This window comes from Schistocerca gregaria, chromosome 9, assembly GCF_023897955.1.
Source record: "Schistocerca gregaria isolate iqSchGreg1 chromosome 9, iqSchGreg1.2, whole genome shotgun sequence".
Classification (NCBI taxonomy): Eukaryota; Metazoa; Arthropoda; class Insecta; order Orthoptera; family Acrididae; genus Schistocerca; species Schistocerca gregaria.
In genome coordinates, this window is record NC_064928.1 from 185,700,350 (window position 1) to 185,721,767 (window position 21,418).

Here is a 21,418-nt window from a genome sequence, read left to right on the forward strand (position 1 = left end):
CTCGACCACGTGACCGACAAGAATGAAACTATGGAATCTACCGACATGACGACAGACGATATGATCGTAACGACAGACCTGAATTGCATCAGAACTGGCGGGATTCAAACAGGGCGGGGCCCTCTCGTCAAGGTGAATTTGTAGAAGTTAGGTCTCCTAATCCCAATAACGGCGCGCGCCAACAAAGAGACAGACAATGACTCGCACCGCAGGCAGCCACGTGCGTCGGCTGGCTTAGCGAAAAATAACATAGACGCTAACCTTGAGAAAAGTTCCAGTATTCTTTACCGACGTACACCGCATGATAATTGCGTTCAAGTTGAAACTTTGAGTACTACAAAGAGTAATGGTTTACACCACATTTCACATGTAAAACCGTTTATTGAAAGATAATCTGCTTTTTAACTTTGTCTTTGCCATAAAACATTTCACTTCACATTTCTAGTATGCTTTGTCACACTGAGAAACTGTTAACATGCAACAATGTTTTGAAGTTAACTATACAGTCTAGAACCTAGGGAACATTTTTAAACGGAAATTACGAATGCATTGTTATAGTGAACAGACGACACAGTGTTGCTATTTGTACATTCTTGCTTGTTAGTTGCACGATTACGTAACGACTATAAGGCTTACATACTTAGAACATATACTGTTAATGAGGTTTTAACGCAACATTTTGGTTTAGTTGAAAAGACATTTTTTATTTGAAGTACTTTCTGTGAGATTAAAGATGACTTAGCATTTGGTTTCTGTGACAGCTACACGATTTTATCACGACGCTACTAATGAGTGACAATTTACAGTGTTGCTTTTGCACTGTATCTGTTTTATATCTGCACAGTTTTTCTGAATTATTCTGGGAAGTAAAACATGTTTTAGTGGTAACTTTGTGGTATAGCTACAAAGAGACAGTCTTTTCTGTAGCACAACAATACGTTACAGTACAGTACTGTCTTCATCACGGCAATAAGCGTAATAACTAAGATATTTATACGCAAAGCAATTCACTTCCTTTATTACGAGGTAAGTACATTGACTTCAGCAGAACTTTGCTTACAGAGGACGATAACTACGACACTCCCACATAATTATCTTACAACAAGACGCACAGTTTATCGCTACAGTACACGTATTTGAGTGATTAATTTTGTACTTAAAACATCTATTTTTAAAGATATTTGAAGTACAATGATACAAAGGTTTTTCTTGATACATTTCATTCCATTGCTGTAATCTGGAACACCTGAGGATATAATTACATTAATCCTCAGGGGGGTACACGCTTACTTTGTGTACCATGTGTATGGCAAGCACAGGGAGCGCTAGCTAATATGTTACTAGCTTATACTACTTTACACATCGGTACCATATTTCTCTAACACATAAATTACACAGCTATCTGATAATTTAATTGAGAGACAAACAATTTTTTTTACTACATCAGTGACACATGATTACGTAATTACACAGTTGGATAACTTCACACTTACGAAATTGTATTTTGTCTGTACTTTGTGAACTGTTTATATTTTTTCAGAACCATTGTGATACTATAAGAGCTTTGAATGATGTATTTAGTATGGGATCATCATTTTTAAAGTACGTTTGAGGCAGATGACACTTGACATGAACAGAGAATTTTTTTTAGGTTTTTAAATTATTGGAGGAAGCTACGATGATTTTGAGATTTGGCTGAGGTTTTATGATGTTATGATGACGATGTGTATTATGCTGTTATGGTATGTTTATAATCAATAAGCTGATGCTATATGAGTTATTTGATTATGCTATGCATCTATTATGATGAAATATTGAAGAAGTATCGACAAATATGTATATGTGTAATAAAGCAAGGAATAATAAGTAGTGGTTAGGGACTCTGGTTTGTGAAAAAGGTTGTTGGAAACCAAGAATCGTATTTTAAGAGTTGTGAAATGTATGTAAATGCGTGAATGTATTACAATACCGACGAAATTTTTTTGGACACTGTTATATTTATAGGGTATTGTTTCTACAGATTTGTAACGCAAATTCTCAACCTGTGAAAATATTTTTATATGGGACTGTCACTGTAGCGGAAACTGCTGTCGTAATTTTCTCAGTAAGAAAGGTAAGTGACCACCTGCACGTAATGCGTCGTGGGCACCCAGCTGCGCGACAACCACCTGACAAAAGAAAGCCATTAGTGTGTGCCTTTCAGAGGCACAGGTAAAAAAAAAGGAGGCCATTATCCTCGCTATTGACATTCCTTTGTAGAAAGCACCGCAAATACGACACGCTCATTACTGAGAAAGATACTTACATCTGACACCTGATTATAACAAACGTCGTTCTACGAGAGTTGAGAGAATTCTACTAACTTATGGAATGTCACATGACTATTGAATGATATTTTTATGCTTTGTCAATAGTTGCTTATTTCATTTGATATCTGTTTTCCAGCTGTGTTGCAGCACTGGTTTTATAAAATTAAATGCATTTGCTAATGTGAACACTTTCTGTCGACAGATCTATTAAATAATTATTTTATGATCCACATTCTTCTAAAAAGGAGCTCTTGGAATGGAAAGAGCAATAAGAAGCGACTAATAACAGTAACTGTATATATAATTTTCTTTTCAAGTACTTGGTAATTTGTTGTAGCATTAGTTTTTGTGGTGCACCACTTTAATTGCATAGACATTAAGATGTGAATACACATTGTCCTTATCTGCATTTTTGTCTTTAGTGTAACATTTTTCTGCTTGAGCTTTGTCATGTTTAGGTATAAGTTATAGCATTTGCTGCTGCTGTTTGCCATTCATAGTGCTACTGAATGTCACTTTGTATTACTAGGTTAAGCCAATTTTATTACTGATTTATTTTTCTTGTTTTCTGCGCATTGCCTTATATTAGTTGTAATATTGCTGCCTTTTTTTTGCCAATTTCCATTTTTTTATCATTGCTGTTTGTGTAAATTGTTTTGTGCTGCTGCACTGCGTCGTCCCTTAGTTAAGCATCTGAGCTCAGTAGATTTAAGTTAGCTTAAGAGGGGGTAGCCTATATAAGAGAATGAGTTGCGATGGATTTGAAGAAATGCACTGAGAGGTTATATGAGAAAAGTACAGAAAGCAGGTATAGATAGGACTTTTTGGAAATAATGAAGAATGAAGGGAGATCTCCGAGAAGTAAAGAAAGTTTTGTTTGCAAAATACTGCAGTAAAACAAACCCTGTCCTTTCCTTTTGTGTTATTCCACTATGTGTTTGTGTTTCCTTGTGTATTTGTTTTCTTCCTGTCTCTGTGTACTGTTTCATAGAATTTTTTCTGTTCTAATACTAAGCTACATTCACTATGATGAGGAATACTGTTATCCTCAAATATAATTTGCGTTAATAACATGTTATTTACTTTGTAAAGATGTTTACACATTATTTATTCTGTTTTGTTCTAATGCTCATGTGTGAAGTTGATGTTTCAAAAGTTATTCTGATCTTTTATGTATGTACTTATGTCGTAATTTTTGTAACACTGATGTATTTGTTATTTCGATTCTTTTGTAAAGCCTGTATTACTGCAAAAGTTATCTGTATTGTTATGTTCTTTAATGATGTATTTTGTGCCTTTGTTATTGTATTCTCATATTATAAAATTGTAATTGACACCAGTCCATCAAATTAAGTAACTTGTAAATTACATTTCACTGCACACGTTTCTGTTGGTCATAGTATATGGACAATATGTGAGAAGTAGGGACTGATAGTGTTTGCACGTGTGTTAATAATTCAGTAAGGGACTGGATAACAGCATTGCTGGTTGTAAGGACATTTCAAAAACAATTTTTGTGAGTGCACAAGTGGTGGTTATGGACTTGCTATATTATCCGCAAGACTCTTCAATGGTGATTGTGCGCCTGCACAGTCAAACAGATGACTGCTGGCCATCTCTACAAGGACTACAGTGGGTCTACACCTTTGATGACCCACCAATACCATCATTTCTACAAGGACTGCAATGGGTTTGCACCTCTGGTGGCCCACCAATAGTAATCTCTACCAGGACTACAGTGGGTCTGCTCTGTCATGACCTACCTACCGATAGTCTTCAACGTCGACGGACTCTGCTGTGGCCTATTACCTGTCTGCATGTCAAGAGTCAGCACTGTCTTTCGTTGGAAGGACAACACTACTTCTTCAAGACTGCTTAGAAATCCACTACTTCCAAGTGCAATTTCTTTTATTGCTCAGACTTTGAAAGAAACACTGCAATTTTACTATGATGAACGATCAGGACTGTCTTTATGGACTGTGAGAGAATTTTAGCTTTTGACCAACGTTGTATCGCGAAGTGAATGCATTTCATTTCTTTGTTACTGTAATTATGAAAAAATTTTTCAAATCTGTATTGGCCACGGCCCAAAACAATTTGTAAATTTTTTTGGGGGGAGCATGGCGGCTATGTAAGTAGGCTGTTTACATTTTCTTATTGGTAACGCCACGTAGCGCTCTGTATGAAAAATGACTGGCTGTGCTGTGCGCAGTCTGTGGCTGGTTTGCATTGTTGTCTGCCATTGTAGTGTTGGGCAGCGGCAGCTGGATGCTAACAGCGCGTAGCGTTGCGCAGTTGGAGGTGAGCTGCCAGCAGTGGTGGACGTGGGTAGAGAGATGGCGGAGTTTTGAAATTTGTAAGAATTGATGTCATGAACTTATATATATATTATGACTATAAAGGTAAATACATTGTTTGTTCTCTATTAAAATCTTTCATTTGCTAACTGTGCCTATCAGTAGTTAGTGACCTCAGTAGTTTGAATCTTTTATTTAGCTGGCAGTAGTGGCGCTCGCTGTATTGCAGTAGTTCGAGTAACGAAGATTTTTGTGAGGTAAGTGATTTGTGAAACATATAGGTTAATGTTAGTCAGGGCCATTCTCTTGTAGGGATTATTGAAAGTCAGATTGCGTTGCGCTAAAAACTATTGTGTGTCAGTTTAAGCACAGTCGTGCACAATTTTTCTAAAGGGGACGTTTCAATGGGGAAGTTTAATTAGCAGTACGCAAATGGCTGTCCTTCTATGAATAGGGCATATTGAAACGGGTGCCACAATGGGAAAAATGTCTTGCCAACGTTGGTGAGTATGTAGAATAGTAGGTATAAGATGTAAGTTCATTTGTTTTTTATGTTACCTATTAAACTTTTTGGTGATCATATTATTTTGCGTTGCTTTCCGATCTTCACTCGTATGAAATCAAATTAAAAATCTGTTTGAGAATACAAAACGTAAAAAAAGGTGTATCGTCTCTTTGGGGTGCAAAAAACCCGGGTTCGTAGACAGTAGAGTAACGAAGAGAAAGGTCAACAATTTCCATACTGAAAGGAGAATCTGTCACAATGACTGCAGTTAGTTATGAATTGAATGTGTGTTCTGTTATTGTGACATAATAGTGTGAAACACTATAGTTTGTTAATGTCGTAGTTTCTGTTGTGGCGCCGGCCGCTGTGGTAGAGCGGTTCTAGGCGCTTCAGTTCGGAACCACGCTACTGCTATGGTCGCAGGTTCGAATCCTGCCTTGGGCATGGATGTGTGTGATGTCCTTAGGTTAGTTAGGTTTAAGTAGTTGTAAGTCTAGGGGACTGATGACCTCAGATGTTAAGTCCCATAGTGCTCAGAGCCATTTTAACCATTTTTCTGTTGTGGTCTTCGGTGCGAAGATTGTTTAATGTAGCTCTATCCGGTTCAGGCCTCTCAGGTTCTGCACAACAACTGCAGTCTACACCCACTCGAACGTGGTCACTAAATTCATTTTCTGGTGACCCTCTACAGTTTTAAAGCTCCCACCCACACCCTTCCGCACAGACACTTTCCTCCAGTTCGATGACGATTCAAGATGTGTCCCGTCAACCAATCCCTTCGTTTAGTTAGATTGTGCTACAAATTTCCTTTCTCTCCATTTCGATCCAATACCTAATCATTGCTTATTCGAGGTACTACAACATCTATATACATAATGCGCAAGCCACCTTACGGTGCATGACAGACTGTAGTTTGTACCGCTGATAGTCATTTTATTTTCCCCTCACAAATGGAGTCAGGCAAAAACGACTGTCTATATGCTTCCATACGAGGTCCTATTTCCCTTATCTTGCCTCCGCGGTCCTTACGTGAGATATACGAAGGTGACAGTTGGCTGTAAATGCCTTTTCTATACATTTTCTGAATATTGTTTGGCGAAAAAGATGTCATCTTTCCTCCAGGGATTGCCATTTGACTTCACGGAGCATTTTCGTTATCGAACATACCAGAAACAAATCTAGTCATCCACCTCTGAATTGCTTCAATGTCTTCCTTTAATCCGACCTGGAGCGGATCCCAAACACTAGAACATTAACAACAATGGGTCGCACAAGCATTCTATACGCAGATTCCTCTACAGATGACCCACACTTTCCTAAAATTATCGCAATAAGCCTCAGACGTCCATCCGCCTTTCTTACTAACATCCTTATGCGCTCCTTATTTTTAATACCGCTTCACATCGTTACTCATAAATATTTAATCGTCAGCACACCATTAATACTACAATTCGAACATAATAGCATTGTTTTTCCGGTTCAGTTTCACTAACTTACATTCCGTCACATTTAGAGTAATGTGTCAGTGGTCACACCAAATAGAAATTCTATCCAAATCATCTTGTACCCTCTCACGAGACTTTCCTGTACACGACAGTGAGATTAACAATCCTTTCCAGAATGCTGCTCATTCTACCTGCCAGATAGTCTTTGTACGTATTGGACAAGAGCGGTGTTATTACACTTCCTGGCGATACCTTTGCCTCCAACGTTCCCTCTAGGATGTTAGAACTTATATTATGCTCAAGAATTCCTCAGGTTACCTACATTAAGGATATTGGTCCGTAATTTTTGGTTACGATCTTCCACCATTCTTACACAGGGCGATTCACAATTCATGTTATACACTTCTAGAGATTGTAGAGGGTACTTACTAGATGAAGTTTCACGCAACAGTCCGTGTCCGAAAACATCATCGAAAGACGCGCGTCAAAGTTATAGGCGTTGGCGCGTGTAAATGTATGTATATACCGAGTGATTCCGTAGTGATGTAACAAACTTTCTAATATGATTCAGAAGGACAAATGTATCAATTCGAGACAAAGGTCCTTGTATCGGAAACGAACGAGTCGAAAGTTATAAGCGAAAATTGTTCCGATACCTCTAACAGTGGAATACATGCACCGGTACTGTTGTTGCCAAGATTCTATGCTATGCACCTTTCAGAGGTGGTAGTGTAGACCAAGACAAGAAAAACTGTCCAGTAAACATGGGCACTAAAATGCATACCTTGAGACCTGTGAGTCCTTGTTCAGTAGCGCAGATGAAGCTGTGGTCATAGCTCCTCATATTCACTGGACCTTTTTCCTTGTTTTAGTCTATACTACCATTTCTGGAAGTTGCATACCCTACAATGTTAGCAGAACAGTACTAGAACATGTATTCCACTGTCAGAGGTTATCAGAACAGTTTTCGTGTGTAACTTTCGACTTCGGTGACTTCCTAAGACACTTGAACAACCTCCACGCCAACATAAAATTTACCATGAAAGTGGAAAAGGACAAAAAACTACCATTTCTAGATGTGCTGGTCACAAGGGATGGCCAAAACCTAGGACATAGCGTGTACCGAAAACCGACGCACACGGACCGATATCTGCACAAACTGTCAAACCACCACCCGAGCCAGAAAAGAGGCATGATTCAGACGCTCGTAACGCGAGCAGCACGAATATGTGAGCCGCAGCACCTTAAACGCGAAATGCAACACCTGGAAAGTGTTCTGAGGAGCAATGGGTACTCCACAAATGATATTAGAAGTGTAACAGAGCCAAACCACCGGCGAAGTAAGAAACCAGAAAAAGAAATGTCGGGTACGGCCTTTCTGCCATACATTCCCAGAGTGACGGACAGAATCGGCCGTATATTACACAAGCACGGCGTAAAGACAATTTTCAAACCGACAAGGAAGATCAAAGAATGTCTTAGATCGGCAAAGGATAAAAGGGACCCACTTGCAATGTCAGGAATATACCGCTTACCATGCACATGCGGGAAAGTTTATGTCGGAATGACTGGAAGATCAATCAACACCAGGATCAAAGAACATAAGCGACATTGCAGGTTGGGACAGGTGGAAAAATCGGACGTGGCAGAACACGCACTGAGTGAGACCGACCAGGTACATGTAATAAAATTCACCGACACGGAAGTTCTGGCTGTAGAGAAGCACTATCACACCCGCTTGTACAGAGAAGCTGTAGAAATACACAAACACGGGAACAGCTTCAACAAGAAAGAAGAAAGCCTTAAGGTAAACGGCTCCTGGCTTCCCGTACTGCAGAGAACGACCGTAGCAGGTAGCAAGAGGAGAAACGCACCGGAAATGACCGCGGAAATGACCGCGGAGAAGCCCTCGGACGTTGGCGCGCAAGGTACATATAGTCTGCGGCCGCGAGCCCGGCTCCAGTTCACCTCCGGCAATGGAGGGTGAAGCTTTGACAATGCCAGCCACTCGTGCTGGCGAAACGTCAGCAAAATCATCACACGAACGTCGGCCGAAGAACCCGAGACAGAAGCAAATAAGCAGTTTGTCAACAAGTGGCCACGAAAGTCTTAACAATTTTGTACCCTTACCTCAATTTCATATATTTATCCTTCTCTATCGTCACTGAAAGTTTGTAACATCATCACGGAATTGCCCTGTACATATATACATTTACAGGTGCTGAAACATTCTGTAGCGTCGCTGGATGACGTTTCCTTATGTGGGTGCCCATGGAAAGCTTGATCTGCTAATTCCACTCTACATCCTGTCGAAATGTGTTGTGCCTTTTTTCAGTCGTTTGGGAGTACCTGATGTGAGAGATATACATGATAAACGCGAGCTAAGTATGGAGCCAATGCTGAGGAGGACTCTCTGTAGAACCGAAGTGGGATTCCATCTGCACCTGGAAACTTATTATTTTCAACTCTTTCAGCTGCATTTCAACGCCAGGGGTGGCTGTTTCCATGTCCTCCGTAAGGGAGTTCCTGCTACCGCAAACTACGTCTGTCTACACGATTCTCCTGCATGACAGATTTTTGGAAACGTGATTCAAAGGTACAGCTTTTCTTTTCCTGTCTTCTATTCCCATACTATATTGGTCTACGAATCACTGAACAGAATCCAATCTTTGCAGCATTCTGTAGGACCGTAGTTCAAAAGTTTCTCTTCTCCTGTCAACTGTTTATCGCACAGCTGCTGTGTATTGGAAAGATGTGCGGATTGCGCCGTGAAATTTGCTAAATAACTGTAAAAATAAAACAAAAGTATCAGACAGCACTAAAGCACGTCTCTTCTTTCTCGAACAATATTTTTTGCGCGTGACTGTTACCTGGAAGGTGATGGATTCCGGCTTAATCTCCCACAGATATCTTGGTTTGGCGATAAGAAGGGACTAGCAGTGTTATGCAAGACTTCCCGATACGGCAATGAGCCCCAGAGGGTTTCACTCTTCTAGATATAGATACCAACAAGTGTTGTCACACGTCACATACACAGAACTACTCCGTTTATGACGCATTTTTCGTTGTTTATGACGTCATTCGTAATCAGCTTGGGATGTCATTAAGCTACGGACCGAGGTACACGTAAATGCAGATGAAGCCAGGTTAGTCAGCGCAGAGGCTTCGTTTGAATTAAAACTCACGGAAACGTTTCATGCTGGGATAGTGCGACGTTCTTAGCGCCCTAACATCTCCTGCGTAGGAACGGACTTAGATTCCAAAAAGTTCTCTCGGTTCGTCGACGAGACCCAGAAGGCAGTTGATACCGGATCCCAGATTGATGTCATGTTTCTTGACTACCGAAAGGGTTGAGTTCAAATGGCACTGAGCACTATGGGACTTAACTTCTGAAGTCATCAATCCCCTAGAACTTAAACCTAACTAACCTAAGGACATCACACACATCGATGTCCGAGGCAGGATACGAACCTGCGACCGTAGCGATCGCGCGGTTCCTGTCTGAAGCGCCTAGAACCACTCGGCCACCCTGGCCGGCCTACCGAAAGGGGCTAGAATAAAATACGAGCGTACGGAATACCAGACCAGAATTGAAGGGCTTGTGTTACAAGTCCATTTTTGTTCATTCTGGAACATGGAGTCCTATACTTGAATATTTCTGGTATCTGAACTGCAGATTTTTCAGCGCTCATTTAACTTTAGGACTCTGTACCTCAGAATGAACAAAAATGGACTTGTACCACTACTGAAATAAGTCCTTCAATTGTGACTCGACTGTGGAGTTTGTAGCAAATACCGCACAGCATGTCATTCTTATCGGAGAGAAATCTTCAAACGTTGAAGCAGATTCGGGCCGACCCCAAGGGAGGATGGCTTAACTTGAGACAACCAAATATCTAGATAACGATGCATCGTACGAAAAAAATGTTGTAATTGAAAAGTTAATGTTAGTTTTGTTACAACGGGCCAAGCCCTAACAAACCCCTCCTGCGCCGGTGGGTCAACTTTGAATTTTCAAATGGGAGCCCTTTCCCATTCGTGGTAGATGGCACTGTAATCGACAGATACCCAATGAGGCTATTTTTGGAAACATCTGATTCTGTATTTCATTTACAGTGTAAGTGTAAAAGCTTTGTGGTCTGACGGTTGATACAGATGTTCAAACGTTACTTGGGAGTTGCAAATCTGATTGTACAGTAGAAATAATATGGTTAGGCATTAACATTTCTGGAAAATAAACCCCTGTGGAGTTGATCGTGGTGAGTCCCCAAACCATCGGAATGTATACCATCAAGGTGACTGATTTCGGTGTGTGTTTCCACGCAACCGTTGTAACTCTAGCACTTGCCGCTATGCAGCTACCGGCGGAATACAAGCTACAAACATTGCAATAAGGCAAAATTTCGATGAACTGATAATTACAGCCGTAACTGCCATGGATACTCACCGACATTAAGCACTCCCTCTGGTGAGAAACAAGGGGACCCACCGATATCAAGGATCCTGATGAGAACAGAAAACTATTACATCAAAATCTTTGCTGCTGGATCACGCAAAACGTAGTTTCTACGAGGGTTGCCCAGAAATTAATGCGCTGCATTTTTTTCTCTCAGCCGAAAATAATGCTACGAATGGGAATGTATTGTTTGACGTCTCCTGTGTGGGTGTGCCAAGTTTCCGTCACTTCCGACAGACAGCGTAGCTGCAGGACAGTTTCAGAATGGCGTCTGTAGGTGATGTTCGTTACAAGCAACGTGCTGTCATTGAATTTCTCGCTGTAGAGAAAAGAAACTGTGGAGAATATTGGCAAACGGTTGTGCAAAGTCTATGGAGCATCTGCTGTCAACAGAAGTACGGTTAGTCGCTGGGCACAGGGATGAGGTGATCAGAAGGCGGTTCGGTGGAGCTCTACGATTTGTTGGGAAGACCATCCACGGCTGTCGCACCTGACTTGTTGCAGCGAACTAATGTAATTCGCGAGGGATGACGCAATACGAGGATTAAAGAACGTCAATCGTGGAAGACATTTCGAGGACGATGAGGAGGTTATTCACACAGCGCAGTGCTGGCTCCACCACCAGGACAAGGATTACTACCGACAGAGCATACGCGCCCTTGTTTCGCGCTGGAGGAAGGTCGTAAAACGGGATGGAGATTACATGGAAAAATGAAGTGTGTAGACAAAACATCACTCTTTCGTGTGTGTAAATCTCATAACTTTCAGTAAAGAGTTGTTGAAGAAAAAAAATGCGGTGCATTACTTTCTGGGCAACCCTTGCAATCAAACATTTAAATGGCTATTCATATTGTACTTTACAATCTAATTTGCAACACTAAACTAAATTTCAAACATCAGTATATAAATCGTTAAAACAAGAAGGTTTACACTTACATTGTAAATAGGTCGGTTCCTAATAGCAAAAACAGCCACACAGAAAATTTGTATGCTGGAAAACAATGGTTTGATGAACCCTCTGCCAGGCAGTTAAATGAGATTTGCAGAGTATCTATGTAGATGTAGAGTAAACCATGACTATAAAAAATGGGAAGTTTCTATTTTCAAACTACAAAACTGACTCCGCCCATGCAGGAGAGTCGGTTGGGCGATGGCCTGTTGCAGCACAGACAAACGTCCCCTTTATTATTATTGTTATGATTTTCGTATTGATCAGCAAGGCCAACTTCAGTCCCTCTTCTTTACTTTTAGTTTTCTATTTTTCCAGTACTCCTTCATCTTCTCTTCATATTGTCTTTGCCTTCCTCTGTCCATGTAGTTCTGTTCCCAATTTCTTACTTCTTCTGCACTGAAACTTTCTTCAGTTTAATATCTTATTCTTGAAAACATCAGTGGCTGGTATTTCCGATTCTTTGATGTTGTTTCTTTATAGATATTTCCTTCTTTCTGTAATCTGTGCTATTTCTTCTAGAAATACAGTAATATTTGTTTCGTGAACCCATTCTCAATCATTCAGTAATAGTGTCCAGAAAAGATAATCTTCTTTTAGGCGTACTACTGATATTTCCTCTATATTTTTGTAGATCTTTTCATTACGTCTCATTTTCCAGGAATCTGTAGTTTGTATTGCCATTATTGCCATTATTTTTCTGACAATCCGTGTTTCAAATACCTCTATTCTGGCCAACTTATAGTGAGTACTCTGTGAGGCCTTCATTTCCATATAAACATTCTGGCCATGCCACTGTGGTGCGGTGATTTAGTTTTGTTTTTGTAGATATACGTTTCTTGTTTTAAATATTTTCGTCGAACCATATGCTCCCTCCATTTTATTAGCTTTTACGTCTATAGCAGATTTTTCTGATTTATTCTTTTGTACAGTTTCCCCAAGAAATTTAAATTTATTAACTTGCTCTACTTTACCTATTCGTGTTTCTATGAATTTTGGTGCATTTTTTATGTCTGTCGTGGATTTTGCTTTTTCAGCGGAAATTTTGAGACCAGTTCTATTTACTGTTTCTTCCAGACGGTTTATTTGAACTGTGTATGTCAGATTTTCTAAAAGTATTGCAACTTCGTCTGCAAGACCCACGCAGTTCCATTTGCTTTCCTTTCTAGAACTATTCTGTGATTCTTTAGCTCCAAATTCAAGAGCCTTACAAGTTTTCTAGAAGGTAGCTAAACAGTAAAGGTGATGAATTATCCCTTTGTCTAACACCGGTTTTAATTTCAAATGGCTGAGATAGTTCTCCAATAAATTTAACTTCAGATACCGTATTTGTAAGACTTCCACGAATTCTGTTTGCTAGCTTTGGTTTAACAACAAATACTTTAATGCTTTTCCCTATCGTTTCTCTGTCTACAGAATCAAGTCCTTTTTTGAAATCAATAAATGATACTACTACAGGTTAGCTGCTTACCATTATGTGGCCAAACATTGATATAAGCTGAAATTCCGTTCCGTGCAGAATCTTCTCTTTCGAAAACTTTTCTGATATTCCCCAATTGTCTGTCTAATGTTTCTACAGCTGTACCCAGAGTAAATTTTGATAGTATTTTGCCGACCGCGGTGGTCTCGCGGTTCTAGGCGCGCAGTGCGGAACCGTGCGACTGCTACGGTCGCAGGTTCGAATCCTGCCTCCGGCATGGATGTATGTGATGTCCTTAGGTTAGTTAGGTTTAAGTAGTTCTGAGTTCTAGGGGACTGATGACCACAGCAGTTGAGTCCCATAGTGCTCAGAGCCATTTTTTTGATAGTATTTTGTATACCACAGACAGAAGTGACACTTTTCTGTAATTGATGACATTTTGCTTCTTTGCCTTTTTACGTAACTGATGGATTAACACTATTTTCCTCTCTTCTGGAAGCTACTCGGTTTTCAAGATGTTCTCAAGAAACAGTTGCAGATCATTTATAATCTTTGGCCTTAAAAATTTCAGTAATTCGACTGTAATGGAGTCTTCACCACTTTTAAACTAGAACATTTTTTTCATACGATGCGTCGTTTTCGAGATACGTCGTTCTAAAGTTGAAACAACGACCATGTATATATATATATGAACTAGTGTACAAATTTAACGTCGAACGTTTCATGAGACTTTTCTCGGATGGTGCTGTTGGCGTACAGAAAAGCCGAAATTTTAAAATATCGTAACGAAATACAAAAAGACACGCAGAGGACTGATGTTTGCTGCAGGGTTTGGGAACTGATTCACAACATAAACAAATGTAACTTAATGCCCATAAATAGAAAGAACCATTATTTTATTCCTACACGATTGCAGAACAATTACTGGAAATAGTCACATGCATTAAACATATGCATGCGGAGCGTTTTAACTCTCGAGTGGTCGGGTTGGTTGACGAGTCAACCAGAATTCATTGATTTGCTCTGAATTGTAATTGCTCATTGTTGGAATTCTGGTGGTTCCATCTATTTTCAAGCTGGATCTCTGTTACTCGTATGGATTGTTGATGGAGTTGCAGCGAGAAGGCGTTGCCAATAATTGCAGTTTATTTTTGCCCGCACTCTGTTTGGTTCGTACAGTAATGAAAGTAAAATCTTTTATATTAATTATTTGCACCATCGTTTTTAGGGGGTTTCATTATCAAATAAGTTTCAATTTTGTTTGTACTTTTAAGGATAATTTCAAAAGTGGAGGAATTGTAAAAGCTTCTAAAAGACGATTCCGACGACAATGGGTATTCTGAATTTGACTGGTTCGACGGGGAAGGAGAACAAATACGGGTTAGCGATCACAATAGTGAATCAGAAATAGAAGCGGGTCCTCTAGAGAGAAATGAACACGTACATCTTGAAGAAGAGGAAATATAACATCATGAAGAACAAGATTTTAGTGATGACGATTTTAATTTTCTTTGTAAGTCTTTTGTTGGTAAAGATAGTAAAACTAAGTGGTCCAAAGAAAGTGTTATAGCCAAAAAAGAAAAACGACCTAAAAAATATAATAAAAATCCTTCTGGTTGAAAGAGGTCTGACAGCGGTATTACATGGGAAGTGACGTCTTTCAACAAGATTATTAGTGAGGAAATGGTTGATTCACTTGTGGAACACACCAACTTGCGTATTAGAAACATGGTATCACAGAACAGCTATTTTAGAGAGAGGAATGTCAAGGAGAAATTGAAGGAACAAATCTGTGCTCTTATTTTGACTGGCTTGAAGGGTAGAAATAAAACGAATGTTGAAGAACTTTGGAGTAATGATGGCACTGGTATGATAATTCTTAGAGCTTGTATGTCCTACATATAGTTCTTATTACTCCTCGCAAGTGTGAGATTTGATGATAAGGAGAACACAAGGAGCGAGAAAGAGAAATCAGCAACAATGAGGCCATATTTGGATAAATTTGTTACAAATTGTAAGGAAAGGTATATAGTTTGGGTGAGTTTGCAACCGTAACCGATATGCTAACACCTTTTAGAAGAAGATGTTTGTACAATACATACCAACAAACCCGCCAAGTCTGACTTTCAGTTCTTTGCTATTTTTGATACCAAAACATTCTTCACAGCATCAGTTGAAATATACTGCGAAACATTACAAGACGGTGTTTACAAGATGTCAAATAAACCATATGATATTGTGCATCGACTGACAGTGACTCTGAGTGCATCCGATGGGAATGTTACTTCTGATAATTGGTAAACTAGTTATCCATTGACAATCTCACTTTTTCAGAAACGCATCACTTGCATTGGAGCTCTGCAAATAAATAAAGACCAGAAATCCCTCCAGAATTCCTATCGCTGAATTCAGCGATATTGGGTCTTCACTGCTTGGATACCAGAAACATATCACAGAGGTGACATATGCGCCCAAAAAAGAAAAATATTGTATTGTTCTGCTTATCACAGTGCACAGGGAAGGCACAGTTGATGAAGGAATCAATAAGCCACGCATTATCATGGACTACAACTTGATGAAATGAGGTGTTCACTCAGTCGACCAGATGTTTAGAATACTCTGTGACAAGAAGAACAATGGCTGTATGGTCTGCTTTACGAAACATCGTTGACCCAATGCACAAATATTGTGTCCAATGCAGCAAATCCAAGAAATCAAAGGAGCATATATTTGAAACAACTGTCTCAAAAACATTTGAAAGGTCATTTAGTTACAAGATTCCAAGTTCCTACGCTTTCCAATGACTTCAAAATATTTTGACACCTTATAAATTCCAAGAACCATGTCATGTGGAAGACGCTTCAAACAAAGAGAAGAGTTGCTGCATTATGCTCGTCAGAAAAAAAGATGTTACCACAATTCGTTGTTGTCAGTGTAAGATGTCTGCGTGCAAAAAGCATTCACCCATTGCCTGTGAAAGCGTGCATTTAACATTGTGGATGAGCTGGAGGAACAGGGTGGATAAAATTTGTGACATAACAATTACAGCGTATCTAAAAAAAATACTGAATATGATACAATAAGTGTTGTAAAAGTAATATGCACTTAAAAATAAAAGTGGGTCAAATTGATGTGAAATTATTGTGTGTGCTAGAAATTTCTTGTTAGATAAAATAGTAGGATACCATCATTCGGTTTTGTAACTCCCTGTTAATCAGAAATAAAGTTCAGAAATTAAAATATAAGTGTAAGAATATAAAAAGCAAAATAAAGTTTATTTTTTTCAGTTCCAAGCATATTAAGGCAGTATTTTACGTGCCTCTAAAGAACGCGATGAATAGTTGACGGAGTCAACCAGGCGACCGCTGATGCTACAAAATCTGACGCAACCGCTCGAGGGTTACAGCGTAGCGACGACATAAAATTAATCGGGGGTGAGGCAAATTTATTTATTTAATCGTATGGTGATTTTATACAATATACAGTTGATATAAGGCAAATGATTTTATACAATATACATATGATATTAGACAAGATTAAACCTCAAAGTCCGTGTTTTTCAACCAGTTAATTAAACTGGGTGTGAGGGTGAACAAGTCGTCGGGAATTCCAGGGTATGAATGAAGTTGACAGCGTTGGACTAAATGTTCAATTGTCTGCTCTTCTTGATTACGTTCACACACTGGTGAACTGATCCAGCCCCATTTGTACCTGAAGTACTTACAACCACCATGTCCATGTCCAGTCCTTAACCTGTTGAGGCGGCACCAAAGGTTCCTAGGTAGACCAAAACCTTTTTGCTTCTTTGTGGGATCAAGGTGACTAGCTCTTGTTCGCAATGTTTTTGTTGACCATTCATGCTTCCAGCTTTCATTGAGATAAAAACCATCTGCGATGAGTTGTTCCTTGCAGCAACTTTATGAGAAAGCTTGGTGATGCGCTCTTTTTATAGCTCAGGGTTCCATCTAGAGTGATTCCGACGCTAGGCGGAGATTCAGTGGAAGAATCTTCAGAATGTGTAGTCAGACCATGAGCAAGATAGGTTACAACATCCGCATTCGTCCGATGCTTGAGTATTGCTCATCAGTTTGGCAACTGTGCCAGATGTGATTGATAGAGGAAAAGATACGATCCAAAGATAGACAGCGCATTTCTTCAGAGCTTTGTTTAGTCAGATGTTCACACAACTCTAGTGGCAGATGCTACAGAGAGAGCCATTCTGCATCACGCTGTAGTTTACAGAGAAAATACGGACATCATGCAGATGAAGGGGGACATTGTATTGTATTGTATGGAACTGAGGACCTAGAAACACCAGAGAGGCTTCGTCCCTGCCGTAGCTCTCGGTGGTCCACAACCCCACGACGACTACCGCAGTCCACTTCACCCCTCCGCCGCCCCACACCGAACCCCGGGTTATTGTGCGGTTCGGCCCTCAGTGGACCCCGCTGGGAACATCTCACACCAGACGAGTGTAACCCCTACGTTCGCGTGGTAGAGTAATGGTGGTGTACGCGTATGTGGAGAAAGTGTTTGCGCAGCAATCACCGACATAGTGTAGCTGAGGCGGAATAAGGGGAACCAGCCAGCAATCGCAGAAGCAGATGGAAAACCGCCTTCAAAACCAACCACAGACTGGCCGGCACAGCGGTCCTAGACACTAATACGCCGGGCGGATTCGTGCCAGGGACCGGCACGCCTTCCTCCCGGAAAGCCGTACATTAGACCGCACGGATAACCGGGGGGGGGGGGGGGGGGGGGAAGGGGGGGCTATGTAAGGTGGATAACAAAATATTATATTTATTACTGAAATTGTCACCGCTCCAAAAACCAGTTTAAACTACACCTTTATTTAGAAAAATCCCGTTTTCTAGAACACATTATTAACTCCTCCACACTGAAGTGAAATACGAATGGCACTTTATTTTCAGGAAATAATGAGTGCCATAGACAGGGTACGTCAAACTAATTCCATAATTTTAGATTTCTGAAGGCTTTTGACACCGTCCGTCTCAATGGACTTTTAATTAAATTGCGTGCCTTACGGAGTAATATCCCAATTGTGCGACTGGATTCGCGATTTCCTGTGACAGTTCGTTCAGTTGTGGGAAACTCATCGAGTAAAACAGAAGTTAAATCTGGCGTTCCCCAAACAAGAGTTATAGGCGCTTTGCTGTTCCTCATCTACATAAACGATTTAGGAGACGATCTGAGTAGCGCTCTTAGACTGTTTGTAGATGATGCTATCCATTGCCGTCTTATGAAGTCATCAGATCATCAAAACGAATCACAAAACGATTCAGACAAGATACACGCATCAAAAAAAGTTTTGCATCACCTCGGTTCCTGTACAGAAAATTGGAACTGAGGTCAACATCACTTCCGTCCTTTTTATTGCTCATGAAAACCACACACTGCATGTTGTACCATCATACAGCGAGACCTTTAGAGGTGGTGGTCCATATTGCTGTACACACCGGTACCTCTAATACCCAGTAACACGTCCTCTTGCATTGAAGCATGCCTGTTAGTCCAGATTGTCCCACTCATCAACGGCGATTCGGCGTAGATCCCTCAGATTGGTTGGTTGGTCACGCCGTCCATAAACAGCTCTTTTCAGTCTGTCCCAGGCATATTTGATAGCGTTCATGTCTGGAGAATATGCTGGCCACTCTAGTCGAGCGATGTCGTCATCCTGAAGGAAGTCATTCACAAGATGTGCACGATGGGGGCGCGAATTGTCGCCCGTGAAGACAAATGCCTCGCGAATGTGCTGTCGATATGGTTGCACTATCGGTCGCAGGATAGCATTCACGTATCGTATAGCCGTTACGGCGCCTTGCATAACCACCAGCGGCGTACTTCGTCCACATAATGCCACTCCAAAAAGCAGGGAACCTCCACCTCACCGCACTCGCTGGACGGTGTGTCTAAGGCGTTCAGCCTGACCGGGTTGCCTCCAAATGTTCTGGTTGAAGGCATATGCAACACTCATTGGTGAAGAGAACGTGATGCCAATTCTGACCGGTCTATTCGGCATGTTTCTGGGCCCATCTTGTACCGCGTTGCATGGTGTTGTGGTTGTAAAGGACGTCGACAGTGAAGTTGCGCATCATGCAGCCTATTGCGCACAGATTGAGTCGTAACACGACGTCCTGTGGCTGCACGAAAAGCATTATTCAACATGGTGGCGTTGATATCAGTGTTCCTCCGAGCCGTAATCTGTAGGTAGCGGTCATACACTGCAGTAGTAGCCCTTGGGCGGCCTGAGCGAGGCACGTCATCGACAATTCCTATCTCTCTGTATCTCCTCCATATCAGAACAACATCGCTTTGTTTCACTCCGAGACGCCTGGACACTTTCCTTGTTGAGAGGTCTTTCTGGCACAAAGTAACAATGCCAACGCGGTCGAAGCACGGTATTGACCATCTAGGCATTGTTGAACTACAGACAACACAAGTTGTGTACCTCCTTCCTGGGGGAATGATTGGAACTGATCGGCTGTCGCACCCCCTCCGTGTAATAGGCGCTGTGATGCATGATTGTTTATATCTTTCGGCGGGTTTAGTGACATCTCTGAACAGTCAAATGGACTGTGTCTGTGATACATCCACAGTCAACGTCTATTATCAGGAGTTCTGGGAACTGTGGTGATGCAAAATTTTTTTTGATCTGTTACACGAAATGTCACACAAATATAAAGACTGTGAACTCATCTAAATCTTTATGGATTACAGTTAAGAATAAATTAAATTGGAACGATCACAAAGATAATGTTGTGGGAAAAGCAATCCAGAGGTTGCGGTTTATTGGCAGAACACTTAGAAAATGTAGCTGGTCTACTACAAAGATCGCTTGTATTACGCTTTTCCTCCATTTCTGGAGTATTGCCGTGCAGTGTGCGACCCGCATCAGATGGGTGTTACTGTTGGATATCGAACAAGTTCAAAGAAGAGTAGCTCGTTTTGTATCACAGTGAAATATGGGACCGACTGCCGTGGACTGATAACAGAGGAATGATCATCACAATAAAATAAGAAAATCGGATTTAGGTGTTCGTTTTTCCCGCGAGCTGTTCGAGACCGGAATGGTAGAGCAGGAGCTTCCAGGTGGATCGATACACTCTCTGGCAGGCACATAACACTGATTTGCAGAGTAATCATATGGATTTAGATGTAGATGTAGGTCAGACGTAATGGAAACACGAGGTGAGTAATTAGACTGAACATATTTTCGAGATGGGTGCAGTTTTATCTCGACTATATGGATACACATCCATCTACAGATGTCAGTATTTCAAGAACGCTGCCGACCAAGTGGGGCTCACTAAGAAATCCTGTCCAGCACGCGCGCGGCACAATGATTCACAAACCCTTATCAGTACGGAAAAGTTTGTTTTTAACTGCTTGATGCAGTTTAACCAGGTGCCACTGCGTGACTACCGGAATTCAATAGGCAACCAGAGGATAAACTTAAAAAATGCTAAAAAACAAATAATGTGATGTGTCAGAGCACAGGAACCTCGCAACTACACTGAAGTGCCAAGGAAACTGGTACAGGTAAGCGTACTCAAATACAAATATATATAAACGGGTGGAATACGGAGCTGCTGTCGGCAACGCCTATATAAGACAACAAGCGTCTGGCGCACTTGTCTGCTACATTGGCAGGTTATCTAGATTTAAGTGTGTTTGAACTTTGTGTTATAGTTGGAGTACGAGGGATGGGACACAGCATCCTCGAGGAAGCGATGAATTGGGGATTTTCCCGCATGACCATTAAACGAGGGTACCGTGAATATCAGAAATCCGGTAAAACATCAATATCCTGCAAGAACGGGACCAACGGTGACGGAAGAGAATGGTTCAACGTGCCAGAAGTGCAACCCTTCCGCAAATTGCTGCAGATTTCATTGCTGGGCCTTCAACAAGTATCAGCGTGCGAGACATTCAACGAAACCTCATCGATTGGGCTTTCGGAGGTGAAGGCCCACTGGTATAGCCTTGTTGTTGCACGACATAAGGCTTTACGCCTCG

At 40.9% G+C, this 21,418-nt stretch overlaps 1 protein-coding gene across 2 annotated transcripts in view; it reads right to left on the reverse strand.

The window, feature by feature from the left end:
- The window catches only part of LOC126291773 (trichohyalin-like), a 214,171-nt gene that overhangs the window by 185,174 nt on the left and 7,579 nt on the right, over positions 1 to 21,418 (reverse strand). For both annotated transcript variants that reach the window (XM_049985462.1, XM_049985461.1), the window contains exon 2: positions 11,004 to 11,059. In XM_049985462.1, the coding sequence (XP_049841419.1) occupies positions 11,004 to 11,009 (6 nt within the window). In that variant the 5' untranslated portion in view covers positions 11,010 to 11,059. The remainder of the gene's footprint in view (positions 1 to 11,003; positions 11,060 to 21,418) is intronic.